We start from the raw sequence: 17050 nt of genomic DNA, 5'->3' as shown, positions 1-17050 counted from the left end.
CTTTTTTAGAAGATTATTGGCACCTTCCCTCTAACATGGTTTTCTGGGAAGCACAATTGCAGTGTAAGACATAACAAATGGGCTTCACCTCACCTACATAGATGTTGCAGAGACTTGCAAGTTGATGCTAGCATTTTCCCCTTTGGACCTGAAGGGACGATGCTGTACAGAGGCTAATTAGACCTCCTCCGCACTGATGAGGCTCCACTGCTTTCTGAACCCAAAAGTTCATCTCCGCATGGTGCTGTACTGCATCTCAGCTGCTGCCACCACCCACCCCCATGGACATTAAGGCAGATTCCAAAAAGTACTTTTAGGAGATTCTCTCCTAGAGGTATAGATGTAGAAAAAACAGTCAATTACTGCCATAGCTTCTTGGCAGCAGTGCTGAAGCATCCCATTCATAAGACCAAATAATCTTCATTCCTAGAACTCTATATTCATAATTGCTTTTATTGCCCTGAGAAATTTCTGTATTTAATGATTCGAAGCTTGCGTGCAGTAGTCATTTGTCATGTGATGTTTCCTTGATTTAACCAACTGCTATTTTCCTTTTATCATACATTTTCACATTTGCTTTATTATATGGGGTCCGTCTCCATAGCTGGAAGCTAGTTTTACTTCCTACCCAGTTTTCTTTTGCATTTCTTTTATCCTCATTTGCACTTTAATCTTACTTTCTATCTGAGTTTGAAATGACCCTCCTAATTAGCATGCGTTATGAAAACCAGTTTTTTTGATGCTGCAGCAAAACAATTATTTTGAAAAATTTCTCTTCATTACATAAAAAAAAAAGTCTTGGTTTCCTTTTTTTTTTTCTTTTGTCTTTCAAAACCTCTAGCTATAAAATAGGTATTTATATGCCTAAAACTGAGCAATCACATAATTGTGTTATTGCAGCTTTCATCCTTCCTTGCTGAACCTCTTCCACACTGTCATCTTTATTACTGTATCACAAATCTAGTTATGTTGTAAATGCTTTGTTTGTGAGCTATGTCTTCCAGTTTCTTTAAAAAGCATCAACAACACTCTGAGATGCTATAAAATAATAAATACTGTGTGACAAAAGAGTAGTAAAGCCTACCAGTGGTGCTAGTCAAAGGATCAAGAAAAAGATCTAAATTATTGGAGCTGGTTATCTAATAGAAAATAAGTTATTTGGTGCTCTTTCTAACAGAGAATCTTATGGAATATCCATAATAAAAATTTTACTTAAAATAGTTTTATTAACATATAAAAATAGGTACTTATAACGATGGTTATAAAGACATTGCATTACACATTGAGAAACTATCTTTAACTATTATTTTAATAATATCTTAATCCTTTTTGTTTATGGCATATTTAGGCATATGATGCCTGCAGGCTTGAACAAGTGTACATTTGTGGATGTATAATACAACTTGGAGGTTTTTTTGTTTTTATCCCTGTATTTTTTCAGTTGTGCTAAAAATTTGCGATCTAATGCTCACAAGTTGTGTTTCTCCATTTTTGGAGTGAGAAGCCAAATCAAGTGTTATACTGACTATACTGCTTGTAATGTGTATGACCAAGGGAAGGCCTTTACATTGCCTTTGTTTTAGCAGATTGTAGCCCTATGGATATCACCTCAGAGCAACTATTCTATAGTGTGACTGAACTAAATGATATGTCTAAATAATATTTTATTTTTTCTCATTTTATCATGTATTTTGGTTAAGACTTTTTCATTTATAAAATGAACTGTACTAGTCTCAGAGTGAGGGATAACGCTACCTTCTGGGAGCAGCCCAGTACCTAGGGCTGAACAGACAGGTAGATTTCTCCCATCCTCCCATTGCCAGGGCCAAAATTGTTCTGTCCTCGAGCTCCGACAGCCCCCTTGCTAGATATAAAATGTACCCACAACGTGAGAGATATACTGCTTGAGAGAGACAAATTTTCACCCATATTTCTATAGGCAGTAGAGAAAATGTGTGCATCTAAAGGGTTATGCAGAAGGTCTGAAGGGCTCCAAGCTGTCCTCTGAATCATTTCTCCAATGACTGTCTAGGGACCCTCACTTCCAAATTTAGACATGCATCAAAATATATGCTTCCCCACATGATTTCTAAACAAACCATTTTGTTTAGAAGTTTTTCCAAGTGGTATTAGCAACTTTCTAGAGAACAAAAAGATCATATTTTTTGTTTTGTTTATTTACCTATTTTTCTTGAGTTATGCGTATATTTACTTCTCATCTGTTTTGTATAAAGACCTTTTGTATCTGTTTTGTATAAGACCTCTATCTGTTGGGGTTACAGTATACATCGGAAGAACGAAACACAGAGGAAAGATGTCTAATAGACTGAAAAGCCGTCTCACAAACCCTGGATGAATCTTGTACAATTCCTGTGTGCAGATTTTCATCAGTTTTAGTCTGTTATGTCTGAATCATTAAAAAAAAATGTTAGTAGATTTAGCCTGTTTTATGCTGAGTTAAATATGAATATTTAAAAGGTGGAAGGGTTACCCTTGCGATAAGTGTGTAAGGCAACCGTTTAACCTTGGCAGGTTCAATATGGTAAAATTGAGTATGTTAATTTATGGCAAGTAAAAATGTCAATCCATGAAGGAACAGCAGTACATGATCTTCTCAGGATGTCTACCTGCAGGCAGCTACTGCTCAGACATCTGTGAGCATTGGAGGCCATCTTAGTTGTTGTTGCTGTTTTTCTTGGGCACATTTTTGGGTATTGCTAGAAACACACACAAAATTGACCCGAGGTCAGTAAGAGAAAGGAACTGGTAACATAAAGTCTTTTGGGCTGGAAATGGAAGGAAGGCCCTAAAGGGATCCCTTGTGTCTGCTGAAGAACCAAGCCCATTTTCCACCTACTTCCATTGTAACCCAAATTTCCTTATAAGCATGATCAGTGATGCTGAAAAGCAATTAAAAATACACAAAGGGCTGCTCCACTTGAGCAGGCTTCATAGCATGCAGCTGGCAAGCAGTTTCTAGCTGGTCATTTGGCTCAAAGAGCCATTCAGTGCGAGGCTGGTAATGCTTCCAAATGAGCTTCAGATTTTCATCATGTTTCCCTCAATTTTATATTATATATATTATAATATATATTATATTTATATTATATATATTATATATTATATACTCTTAAAATAGTCCTGAATTCTGAAGTTGAACTATCCTACAATTATACAATAATTGAATTTCCCCCTTCTCTTGTTATCTCTTGCCATTCATTAAACCACCTGGCTGTCAAGCAACTCATTCAGTGTGTGCTGATATTTCAAAGGGCCTCTGTGCAAGTGTCGCTTGGCTCGTGTTTGCTGGGGAACAAACCTGCTGCCAGTTTGAGTGGCAGAAATGCCGTGCAGTAAATTATGCAAAAGACTGCAGCGGCACACGGTTGCACTTGGGTTTCTTTCCCTTGCTGCCTCATATTTTGGCTTTTGCTCCTTTCTTCTCTAATCCCTTTGGGAAACCTTTTGTAAGGTTTTGCAGAGATTCTGAAAAAATCAAGCTAGAGTGGATTATGTTCTTCCTACAAAATAAGGCTAAAAAGAATTTTGTATGTGTCAGAAGTGATTATAATTTGTTGCTTTTGAAGCTGGAAAGCAGTGAGGTTTATTTAGCTCCTTTTCTGTGTCTTTTCTATAATACAAACCTCAATGTGAATAATGAATTGAGATAGCAGACGGCTGCCTTTTGGGTGGCAAGGAAACACATCCTGCCTTAGTGCTTTGGCTGCCTTTTGGTTTGTCTTGCGTAGTGATCATTTGGGCTGTCCCCTAATTATTTGGGATTAGAAATATATTTTTACATCACCTTTCAAAGCTTTAAGTTATTTCTGTATGCTTTAGCGAGTAGACTTTTAAAATTTAAAATTTAGAATTCCCCTCTCAGTAGCACATGACACAAAAAGAAACTGTATTATAAATACACCAAAAAAAAAAATTTCAAGATTATTTTTCATTGCTCAGTGTATTTTTGCTAGCTGCTCACTGAAAGTCAGTGCCCATACAGCTTGCTAGGTTACTGCTTTTTCCTCCTCCTTCTTTGCTTACCTGGTAATTTAATACTGTGATCTGTCTTAAGGTGGTCAAAGTTCCCAAATTGCTGATAAAACAAACGAGGTGAAATTGTAGATGTAGGGCCTGAGTATAGTAAGGATAATTTGCCTTATGCACACACCTGCACAACTAAATTTCTTTAAGTACAAGCAAAAAAGAGAAAATTTTAACAGTTCCGCTCCAAAATTTGAGCCCAGTCCCACTTGCAGTTTACCAGGAAAGCCGTGTGATACTGACCATTTGTGTAGATCCAGATATCAAGGAAGTCTGACAAGAATCAAGGAGACATACAGACAGGCATCAAAAGCAACCAACAACAACAAAATATTTGAGTGGAAATAGCATAAGGAAGATTTAAAAAGCTACAATTTTTTTTAGGCAAGGTAAGAGTGAATCAAAACCAGTGGGAACCCCTGGTTGAAAACTTTTTGATGATCAGTATTAGGCACTGCATCTGTATAATTAATTACTTTTTAAAACTGCAACCTACTCTGTGTTAGTTATGAAGATAATGGGTCATATATTTTTCATAGAATCATAGAATGCTTAAGGTTGGAAGGGACCTCTAGAGATCATCTAGTCCAACCCCCCTGCACACGCAGGGTCACCTAGAGCATGTGGCACAGGACTGCATCCAAGCGGGTTTTGAAGATCTCCAGAGAAGGAGACTCCACAACCTCTCTGGGCAGCCTGTTCCTCTGTCACCCTCACCGTTAAGAATTTTTTCCTTAAGTTCCTGTGGAACTTTTGATGTTTCAGTTTGTGGGCATTACCTCTAGTTCTGTCAGTGGCCACCACTGAAGAGAGACCAGCACCATCCTCCTCACTGCCTCCCTCCCTTGAGGTACTTATATACACTGATTAGATCCCCTCTCAGCCTTCTCTTCTCCAGGCTGAACAGGCCCAGCTCCCTCAGCCTCTCCTCATAGGGCAGATGTTCCAGGCCCCTGATCATCCTTGTGGCCCTGCGCTGGACTCTCTCCAGCAGCTCCACATCCCTCTTATACTGTGGAGCCCAGAACTGGACACAATATTCCAGATGTGGCCTCACCACGGCTGAGTAGAGGGGCAGGATCACCTCCCTCGACCTGCTGGAGATGCTCTTCTTAATGCAGCCCAGGATCCCATTGGCCTTCTTGGCCACGAGGGCACACTGCTGCCTCATGGTCAACTTATCATCCACCATGACGCCCAGGTCTTTCTCTGCAGAGCTGCTCTCCAGAAGGTCGGTCCCCAGCCTGTACTGGTGTCTGGGGTTATTCCTCCCCAGGTGCAGGACCTTGCACTTGGCCTTGTTGAATTTCATGAGGTTTTTCACCGCCCAGTTGTCCAGTCTGTCCAGGTCCCTCTGGATGGCAGCGCAGCCCTCTGGGGTATCAGCTACTCCTCCCAGTTTGGTACCATCAGCAAACTTGCTGAAGTAATAATAATAATAGGCAATAATAATAATAGGTAATAATAACTTTTTTTTTTTTTAATCTGTATCTGGCCAGGACACTGTTTTCAGATTTTCCCTGCTACAAAGCACAGGGTACATGTATCCATATCTTCTATGACCTCCCGGAGTATTTATTCTCACTATGATTATATTTGAAGATTTTTTAGATGGTCCTGTTTTTCAGGAAGCTTCTAATCAATTACATGGCAGTGTTGGTACCAGAGGATTTTATATTTCTCTTCTGGATTCTGTTTGCTTTCAGCAGTACTACGGGATATTGATTTAAATATTACCCATCTGAGAAGCTGCTGCTTTGCCTCCATACCTGCTTCATCAAACCACTAACCGAGAAGGAACACACAAGCAATCTGATAATGAGATAGAGCTGAATTCGCTGAAAGAGGAGGCTGAGTTCTATCAGTGAACTGGATTTTCCTTCCCTGGCAGCAGTTTGTTTCTCAAGCGTGATGTAATGTTCATTTTTATATGTGATTTTTTTTTCTGAAAGATATTACAATGCAGCTAATATCTTACAGGCGCAGCATTTTAGTTAGGATTAGCCAATATGCTTGATAGATGGTTTGCTTTTTTAATATATTGCAAGATAAATATTTTGAAATGCTCTGAGATCTGATTCAGGTATATTTAAAATAAGGGAAAATTAATGCCAACATGAGTTTCAGCAAATGCTTACTATACTCTTGCACTCAATACAAGCTTGTTTTATATCCCAGTGTTCAAAATACTGCTCAGGAAGTATCAGTTCAGACAAGATGTGGGGATAGTTGAATCCACACTCACTCTTAGAAAGGAAAAAGAAATGTTCTAGAATTTCTTGAAGAAATTAGGTCAAGTGATTTATTAAAAGAGTTTGAAGCCACTTTATTATATACAATCCAGCACTCATAATATGAAGGATATTACATAATGATTTAAGTAATATAAAGAAAATTATATAATAATGTGAGTGAATGGTGACTCAGAGGATGTAAACTAAATAATGACAGCAGTAAAGTGGAGAACCACGAATACCACCCCTAGCACTCCTAGAAGTCTACTCAGGACTAGGTGACTAAAGCCATAAGAGTCCAGCTCAGGGCCAGCAGGATGAGGGTTTGCTTTTGAGCTCCACCAGATTTGCTATATATTCTTTCTCATGTTTGGATTGAGTGATTCTGGTTTTTAGCTTTCTTTATATCAGTTTCCACAATAATAGTTCTCCTTAAAAACTTTCTGCAGACTTCCTCATTCAGATTTTGATATGCCAGAGATTTCCCTGGAAGCCTTTGGGAAAACAATTAAAAATGTTGGTGGCCATAATTTACTAGCTGAAAATGGGGGTACAAGCAAATTGTATTATTAGGTCAGAAAAATCATACAAAGTGACTTAAAACTAGTAGAAACATGGTCAGATGATGACATCTCTTGGAATTTATGTTGTATTTTTTCTCCCCCATTTTTAGTTTGTATTTTTATTATGCTGCAATAAGGTAAGTATTTAAATTGCAAAGAAATATCAAAGCAAGTCAGATATAATCCATGTAACAGTATCTGGAATCTGACATTCATTTCTGTACATCGTGTTACTAGGAAGATGTTAACGTCCAAGAGGTAACTTCAGAGATGAAAATATCATCAGAAAAGAATGGGAAATGAATGAAAAGAATCATGAAAAGAATTCTAGTATGGCTTGGCACAGGAAGCAAATTGATTTAATAGGTGCAACAAAGGCTTTAAAGGCTTGATATACCAAAGATTTGTGGACTCTTGAGGTATAACTAGGAATAGTGAGATGACATTATGAAAAGTATGCCTTGAATTTAGTATGAGGAGACTTTTCAATGCAAAATCTCTAAATAGTCATCATAGTCATCTATAGCCATCTAGAGAGTCATCTCTCTAATAGACATCATAGGACACTACTTGTTGGCAAACTTTATACAGAGCATGAAAAAGTTTCTGTAGAGATTGTAGGCTGCATTTTCTAAGCCTCTTGCTAGAAAATCATGAGACAAAAACTTAAACATATAGTTGGAGCTCCTTTTCTGACATGTTTGAATAGACTAATTCTTATAAATCTTTTTGCTTCATTGATTTTTTCCCTACTCACAATGTCTTACTCTGTTTTCTCTGCCTCTTATATTAGATTTAGACCCTATTACATTCCAAGTGTTTACCGAAACATTTATGCCAAAAGCAAAAGCCAAGTTTTGTTGCTAAAAGAGAGAAATTTCATGAAATGACACATTTTCTTCTTTTGCTTGCAGTCTTGGTACTGGAAAATCTATCCATACCACTTCTAAAAAATGGACTTAATCGTAGGGCTTGCCTGCTGAATTGCTTGACTGGAAACCCAAAGCCACAAGTAGATAGTTGTCTTGAGTTCTCCCATATAGAGTGGCAGGACAAAATTCAGATTTAGATCATACATTTATTTTAATATCATTTGGTTACAACTCACTGAGCATTAATGCAAGCAACAAAGGTGGAAGTATTTTGTTAACTTTGCTACAGAGAAAATGAGTATATCATTTAGGTTGCATATAAAATATTTTTCTTTGAATGTAGAGAGATTATATGTTATTTGTTCCAAATGTCAGTGAAGATATTTCTCTGTCATTTTTGTTGCTCATTTCCCTCAGATCTTTCCTTTTTACTAAGCATGTGGGAGGAGACAAAAATCAAAAAGAAAGCCAGATGTGGTCACTCCTGTGTCACTGGGTAGGCACTGACAGAAAGGAAACATTTTGAAAGGTCATGGCCACAGAATTCACATAAGAAATAAATTTTGGGCCTGCCATTGAATTATATAAATCCACTGATTTATTTTTTAAGACTTTTTTGCTGATACTGCACGTTAACCTATTTAATATCTAAAGGCTAGTGAGAGCCTATGGTAGGGGCTGATTGCTGAGAACTTGTTTCTGATGAAGAAAAATGTAAATTTGGATCTTTATTATTAGAGTGGTTATTGAGTAACTATTTCTGGCAACAAAGGAGACATCCAAGTCACCTGCTAAACATAATGTTCAGTTTATTAATAAGACATCAAGAGTCCCAAGAGAGTTCATAAAGACATAATCAAAGAACTTGTCCAGTCTTATTTGATATATTTAAAGTATTAAAGTATGTCTGATTTTAATCACAAAAATATATATATATTAATTATGTGGTGTATTAGCAAGTCTTTGGACAGATTTATAGTTGAATGCACTGAATTCAGTGAATGTAGTTAGGGTTTAAATATAGACAGAAATTAACTACCTAAAATATGTCAATAAAAAGTCAGTTTTTGTTAGTAGAAAGACTCTATTTCATGGGAAAGAAGAGCCCTTTGGTTTATTCATTTATTCCTTCCTCTCTGACTGAGATTTTAAAATCAATAATGTAATAAAATCAGTAACAAAAAGCTTTCTAATGACATGGTGTCTCGGGAGTTGTTAGACATTTTTGAAGGACTGCGTCACAGTAGCTGGCATGATAATTGAAATATGAAAATAATCTATAACTAGTGCAGAATATAGACAACAAATCTAAGAGCAAAGCTGTAAACCATCCTGCTTTGATTTGAGACACACAGATGTGCAGCATGCACAAGCATCAGGTGTGAGAGCACCATACCCAGTGTGAGAGGTCTTTCCTAGGTGGCTTTATGATGAACTACTTGGGAATGGGAATGCGGTGGCCTTTCCGTACCTCTGAATGCCGTGGGGGCAGTCAGGTGGCACTGCTTGCTGCTGTTCTCCGTCCCAGGACACCAAGCAAGCAATCAGGACATATTCTGCTGTGTCTGCCCATAGTGTAAGCAGGGTGAGCCTTGGCCACAAACAGTCTAAGGAATAAATTAAATTATTATTTATGCAGTTCTGGTGCTCATCTGACTGTTCAGTTTCTCCAGTAGCCACAGACCACCTCCTACACAGTAGATGCCTACTTATGGGCTCCTGGAGAACATGCTATAAATAGTTTACCCTTTTGGGGGGTAAATAAAATCTTATTACTTTCTTGTTTGTTGTTTTTTTTTTTCTTGCTGTAAATGAGGGCTTGTCCAAAGGAAGTTAATACAGAATGACACTTCCATGATAACTGAATTACAGCAGCCATGCAATATGTACCCATTCTATCTGACAGTGAGATTGTGCTTCTAGGTTAAAAAAACAGGACAAGGCATCTGGAGAATAGGGAAAATGATTTGTGCAGAAAGGTAGCTGAAGAGATTTACTGCCACTAGGACAAGATTCCTGTGACAGGAGACAAAATTGCCTTCTCTAGATCTTGCTTGGCATTCTATAAAGTATAAAGATGGTTTTAAAATATGAGGTATCCCTAGAGGATCAATTAGTCTGGCTCATACCTGTCTTTGTCCAAGATCAGAGAGATTGAGGGCGGGGAGAGATTAGTAAGGGAGCCTAATATCAGGAGTGCAATCTGTGTTTTATAAAGCCTGGTAAATTCATGAATTCATTTTTGAATGGGCTTAATTCTTTTCCTTTTTTACTATTGCTAAATTCTCTACAGATATATGCTAAAACTACACTAAAAAGAGGGTTAAGTTGCTAAGTCCTCAGTAATAAAAATGACCAGTAATAAATAAATAACCAAAAATAAAAATGACCAATAAAAATGAATTAAGATTTTCTATGCAGCCTTAATTATGAGCTCCTGTGCACATTCATTGCCATTAAGGAACTGTATGTGATATTTTGTACATATTTTGATCTACTTTCTTCTTTTTAGCAACGTGGCAGAAATTACAAGATAATTACTTAATGACTTAAAAGGGAAGTCCACAGAGGTTTTCTTTCCTTGTTAAAAGAAGTTATGTGGTGTTACCAATGCAATAGTGCTTCTATTTTTTTGGCACCTTTTCCGGGTTTTAGGTGGCCCGTCCACCTCGTCAAATCCGGTTAATAGGACGCGTCATATGGGACGAGATGTTAACTCCCACTGTCCCTATCCACTACCCAGCGGAGAACGGTGCAAGGACCAGAGCCAACAGTTCCAAGAGATCAAAGAATGATTTGATCCCCTGGAAGGTGGGTCTGGTCGTTGCAAGCAGACCAGATGTTATTGGTCGGGGAAAGAGGTTAATAACTTTAGTAGGGAGCCGGGGCGGAAAGGTGTTAATTAGGGGAGAATGCCAATTATATATGCCAATTCTCACCCCCCGCGCAGGCAGATGATTACATCTGCCTGGCCCGGCTCGCGAAAATATGTATTATATCCACAGAGGATAGGAGGGCCCTTTGAGAAAAGACCCTCGCTATCCTCTTCAAGCGGCTAGGGGAGAGCCCAAGGTCGACCAAGAGTTTCTCATTGCCATTATAGGATTCAGGAGAACACCTCTGAAGTTCCAGCAGTCCTTTGAACATAGACAGTTCTGTGGGGCTTTCTGTGCCAAGCACGCCCATCAGAAATAGTAACTTAGCTTTGCATTTGTTGTGCAAAGTGCCTGAAGGTAGGGAAAATTCTCTCTCTAAATGCTCAAATTCTGCCTGGGAATGGGTGTCAAAACAGGTCTTGTGCCTTCAGTAACAACTTCTATACTACTTTGTCCTTTCAGAGAAGTACTCTCCACCAAAAGTGTAAGGAGGTAGAGGAACACAGTAGGGAGAGGATAGCATAAAGATTCACTATTTTCAGTTTGTGACTGAACTTAGATTTTATATTCACAGCATATTCCCTGCTACAGCTTAAAATTTAAAAAGATTGGGAAGATAAATAAGATGCATCTGCAACTGATTTTCTGCAATCTCTGCCCAGGAAAAGTGAAGAATCTGTCCCATTCAGTATCTTAAGGTTTCTCAGGGTATATACAAAGAACAAACAACTTGGATAAAAGTGTTCACTTCTTCATTTTGAATCTCTAATCACACTTGTTGCAGTGCGATCAGCAGCTCAAGTTCTTGCAGAGGAACCTTGTGATTCAAGCCAAGCAGGATAACAACACATTTTTCATTTAGTTTTGTAGTCTTTTGTGTCTGCGAGTGGTGTTAGCAAATGTCCTAGTAACTAGGAGCTAAATAAAACACTTCACTGCTGTAGCATCTTGCAAGCTTTTTATATAAACTTATGTATTTGGCAAACCTGTGCATATTCACACTTTCTCCTTTGCCTGTAGCACTGAACATTTTTTTTTTCTTTTTTTCATATTTACATCAAAAACATTTTGGTTGAACAGTATGAGCCAAATCCTAGCTGATACACCTGGATCCATTTCATTACTTTTGACGCCCATCTAGTGGACATTATATAGTATAACAGGATAAAATTCCTGTCAAAACAGCTATGTAGAAATCTGCATACTTGTAAGGTAGCAGTACAAGTCACAGGGTCTCACACAACTGACAAATCTAAATTTGTATCCAATAAGCTTTTAAATTTTAAGCTTTTAAAAAAGAAAATGTTTGTGAATATGACAGTGAAATCATTCATTGAAACATGTCCTCAGCGGGAAAAATAAAAGTGATAACAGAATAAAAAAGAAAAAGCCAAATCTTAAAACAAACATTTGTGTTCCTTTAATGCAATAAAAGACTTTTTATTTAGTTGACTGAAAAAGTCCAATGTTAAGCAAATCTCTGTAAAAGAATATTCGTTACTAAGCATAATTTGAAGTTATTCACTGCTAGTGAGTAATATTAGTCACTAACAGTAGCTGTAAAGGATGTTTTACTTTAATATTAATACTATCTAGCCCTTTTCAATATTTTTATGAGTGTGTTAGTCCATAATCCCAGCAATCACCCGCACACTCAACCTGGTGGGGAAAAGGGCAAGCTTTATTGGCCGGCCGGCGACAGATCTCTTACACTACCTGAGATCCGCACTCGCCTGGGGAGAAGTTGGTGTTTTTGTAGACAGCTGCAACTCCCTCATACGTTATTTTATGGTTACCAGTTCTTCATGGCTGGTATCTTATCTCGTTGTTGCAGGATGACCCGGCATAAGTAGCAAGCCGTGTTTACAGAAGCAGATGGCGTGATTAGGTGCAGCTTGCAACAAGAGCAGGAGGTGGTGTCCTGTTAGTTCTAGTTCTCGGTGTTTTCTGCCTGTGCTAAACTAATTCCACGTAGTCTGAACAGCAAGCTATTTTCACAGAAGCAAATGGTAAGATTAGGCACCTAGTCACAGCAACCTTATTAACCCCTTACATGGCCTCACTTTGCACAGGGTCCTACAAGTGTATCACAAAATATAGTTTTAGATTGAAAACAATCCTGAAAAAGTTAAAGTTTATATCACCATCCAATGGATAGAGAAACTGAAATGCAGAGGGGCCTTGAGCTGTCTGCTATCACGCAGCAGACTAGTGGCAGAGTGCTCATTAGTGAGCGGACTGCTCAAGTTTGTGTATTCACCAATAAGGGGATTCCCCCACAGTTTGGCTGAAGAGCAGGACAAAGGGAGGGGGGAGACTGGGCGGAGCCATGAGCGAGTGGGACAAAAGAGCATCTGCCAAGAGGTGGGGGCCTTTACAAAGGAGGGAAATAGGGGAATTCCCCCACATTCTTCAGCAAGGTGGACAAAGGAGTTGGGTGACCTTAGGTGAGAACAGATGGCAGGAGGCAGGAGTTTGGTATAGGCGGGCCGGGAAGGCTGTAACTTCTGAGTACCTTGGCCAATGGGGAAAAGGAGAGGGCGTCCCTCGGGTCGGGAAATTAGGATAAAAAGGGAGCTGTGTCCTCCAGCAATTTGAGAGACCCCACAGGGCTATGCCCGTTGGACTCTCCCTTTATTCAAATAAAGTTTTAGGACTCCTCTGTCTCCTTTTTGGACATTCAGTTCTTGACAGTGAGTTTTTCCGCACATTAGCACAGATAAAATTTAGTTAATTTGAGACAGATAATGTCTTGTAGGAGGAGGATATTTGAGGGCACAGAAATATTCAGGCAGAATTGAAAACAAATTTGGGAAGAAGTGTATGTATTGGTGTTTATTGAAGTGAGCAGATCTGAAAGCATCTCTTCAAGTTGATTAGTTGATTTTTTTTCTATTTTTTGGGGGGAAAATATTTTGCTTTCCTGAAGTCACACTGTTTTTGAAAGATGAGTAAAAGCAAGAAACAAGTTAATCCAGGCAGCAGCATGTACCTCTATGATATATGTGCTGAAGTCTAATCACAGCTGATGTGTTGTTCCGGATAGGCTTGGGATTTGGCAATAATCACACCAGAATGAGGTGACTACATCAAGCATTTATTCAGGTGAAAGCACATAAAAGAAGCAAAGTATGGATAACTACTCACGAGGTGATACCTGCTGATCTGGACCTGAACATCCTCTCGAGCTGGCAGATCAGAGAGAGAGAGTTGCTGACCGGCTCCCGCGGAGACAGCATAGGCCTCAGAGTGAGGAGTTTCTCCTTCCCCCCACTCTCTCCTCACTGTCCTCTCTATGCCCGGTGCATCCTGGCACGTAGGGTCAGTACGACCCAGGAGGCAGCCCGGGGGGTGGACAAACTCCGCCTCTAGTTGCACAACTCTCCCCCTCAGGTGCGCAGGTGCGCACACCAGTTGGGGGTCCCAGCCCTCAATTCGAGGGTCCTGCCTTCCTCCTCTTCTTCCTCATTTCTGGGTGTTTGGCCTCCAAAGCTAGTTTGGAGGACGTCTGCGGTTAAGTTGGCTACAAGCCCGGCCGAGCGGCCGGCTTCAACAGGTTTCCGGGGGGGCTGCCTGTGAACCAGGCTGAGCAGCTGCCTCCGTGCTCCTTATCATTCAGCCTAGGCAGGCAAACATCTTCTTTCTGAAGGTCTGGCCTCTGCTTCTCACAGGAGATTGTTATGACTCTACAGATCACAGAAATTTCCCTCTCCAATACATTTGTACAGAACACATTCTCTTCAACTGTCATTAGACATAATTAGAAGCCAGTGGGTGTCCTTTATGTGGACAGTCTTTTCAAAATGAGTACTGTACCTGAATTTGTTGCAAAAATATGTTATGATATTAACATGTATCCATATTTAAAAGATCGTATGATGAATCCTCTGTTTGTCCCTCATTACTAAAAGCTTTAGCACTATTGAAGTTCCTGCATGAGTACTGCAAAGGAGCTAAACTAATTATAAACCGAGGTCTCATGCACATCTTTTCTACTATCTGACTATAAAACTGAAATTGTCATTTGCTTTTGGAGACATGACCAACCAAGGAAGGAACAACTATCTTTCATTTCTGTCTGAATAAGATGTGTTCCATCCTATCAGAAGCAGACATAATCTTGCTGATACACACTCATGTGACCTCTGAGACTATGTACTGTAACTCATTAAGTCTAGAAACTGAGCCACACGCTCCAAAAGGACTCCATATGGTACATACGGCAGCTATCAGGCTGCTAAGCAACACAGGTTGCCATGAGCACATCATATGAGCATTGCTTGCCCTGCACCAGCTTCTCACTGATTACAGAGTCCCCTTCAAGGTCTTTGTTCTGTTCTTCAAAGACCTTTATAGAACTATCAGGGATTATGGGAAGACCTTCCCCTTCTCTCTCTCTCTTTCGCTCTCCCACCTCAGCCTCTCATGACAGCATGCTCCCTAGGAATGGTACAGTTGTTTACCTCGCTATCAAATGCAATAGCTAGAAGAGCTACAGAAGTTACTCTGCTGGCAGTAACTGCAGAAGTCATTTCTTTGTTCTTGTTGTACAATAGCACTATCTCTAATGCATACAGATGTGCACAAACACACATATACACATTGATCGTACTCCAGCATTTGATTCCTAATCATTGAGAAAATACATGTTCTCAAAATGTTTGAGTACTAATGAAGTATTAGTGATGGATAACTACTCAATAACAAAAGAGTGGGAGGCAGGGTAATGAGGGTACCAGACCAAGAGAGATGGGGCCTGAGGAAGAAGACAACAAAGCATCACGTTTCTTCATGTTTAGGGCTCATAGCTTGCAAGTTCATATATTCCATATTTCAAATACTGGCTGCTTCCTTTCTCGAGTTACTTTTCCTGCAGACTTGTTCTTTTTCCTTGTTATTGCCTCAGCAGTGGAATTGACTGGCTTTAGCAGAAGCAATTGCCTAGTATTAAATTTGTCAGAATAGTGTTCATTACTTCATTACAGAATTCATATGTCAATAGCATAAACCTTTTCATCCTTTTCTTTTTTTTTTTTTTTTTTTTTTTTTTTTTTTGCAGTTTCGATGTAGACAATGGCACATCATCGGGACGAAGTCCCTTGGATCCCATGACAAGCCCTGGATCAGGGCTAATTCTTCAGGCAAACTTTGTCCATAGTCAACGTAGGGAGTCTTTCCTTTACCGGTCAGACAGTGACTATGACCTTTCTCCAAAGTCCATGTCCAGGAACTCCTCCATTGCCAGTGACATGTAAGTACTTTAAAGTCGTAGCCCGTGTTTTATCCTCTGCAAAATATCCTTAATCTTTGGGCTAACATTTTTCCAACAACAAGAAATTTCTTTTGGAATAAAAGATAATAATCACTCATGCCACTCAAGTCACAGAAAATTGTTGTTTGTTAATTTGTTTAATCCAGCTCGTATCTGTTTCTGCAGTTTTCTGAAAGTAACAACATTGTGAGGGTGTACTTGATGTGTTTATGCACTGTATTAGCTTTGACAGAATAATCAAGACAATATCAAGCAACCTACCAAAGTTGCTTGTACTACAGACAGCTTCATTATCTTTACTCTTAACTCTTTTCATTACAACCTATACAAACTCAATTTCTGCTTCTTAATATTCTTAAGATTCCATTCCTTTGCACTAGGAATTTCTACAAAGTTTTTACAGTTAGTTTATTATAAATCCTATGTAAGTAGTTGCAGATTGAAGCATTTAGAAATTTATTCATTTTCCCCAGTTTAAGCAGAGCAATTGTTTTCAGCTTAACCACATGTTAAATTAAACTATATATTGCTCACTTCTGAGAAAAAGTATGTTTTTCCCTAAAATATATATTGTTTGATAATGAAGCAATTTAAATAGGAGGTAGAAAAGTCTGTAAGATACCCTCACTTCAATTTATGTTGTAATAACAATTGCGGACAGCACATATTTGCACCTTTCAGGTGTTTTTGAGACTCTCAGAGTAAGATCTAACTGCTGGCAGAAATGAGAAAATTCAAAAGAGGCCAAAATTATTTCAAACAGCTTTTCAACTAAGCAGCAAAATTTTAACAAAAGGTTTTTTGAAAGCTTTTCTATTCTCTCACTGCCGTTGACTATTCTTCTGTGATGTGTATATTTTCTGCTAGTGGATCACACTTCGCAAGTATGTTCAGACTCTAAGTTGCATGATTAGTGGCAGTCGAATGCAGATTTCTGTTTATTTGTAAGACTAAAACATGTTAAATTGTTGGGTCCGGTTTTCGAATCGACGGAGAGAGAGGCAAACACCATCGATATATTGTGCTTTTTAATGATAGGAGAAAGATAATAAGTATTACCAGCTAGCTGGGGTCCGGGCTTTCCCACGCAGGGGTCACACCACGGACCCCGACCACTTTGGTCGTCCCTCTTTTATACCGTTCTTACCCCAAAAATGTTCCCCCTCCCATTTTCCTGTTCTGCTTTCAT

At 39.0% G+C, this 17050-nt stretch overlaps 1 protein-coding gene across 1 annotated transcript in view; it reads left to right on the top strand.

The window, feature by feature from the left end:
* LOC104564663 (3',5'-cyclic-AMP phosphodiesterase 4D-like) overlaps positions 1–17050 on the top strand; it is a 161108-nt gene that overhangs the window by 3760 nt on the left and 140298 nt on the right. The window contains exon 2 of the mRNA XM_088529873.1: positions 15649–15840. Coding sequence (XP_088385999.1) covers positions 15649–15840 — 192 coding nt within the window. The remainder of the gene's footprint in view (positions 1–15648; positions 15841–17050) is intronic.

Source organism: Tinamus guttatus, unplaced genomic scaffold, assembly GCF_059628265.1.
Source record: "Tinamus guttatus ecotype Peru unplaced genomic scaffold, ASM5962826v1 Tinamus_guttatus_pri_ptg000353l, whole genome shotgun sequence".
Classification (NCBI taxonomy): domain Eukaryota; kingdom Metazoa; phylum Chordata; class Aves; order Tinamiformes; family Tinamidae; genus Tinamus; species Tinamus guttatus.
Note: the sequence above shows the minus strand (reverse complement) of the source record. Positions and strands in the feature narration are given on the sequence as shown.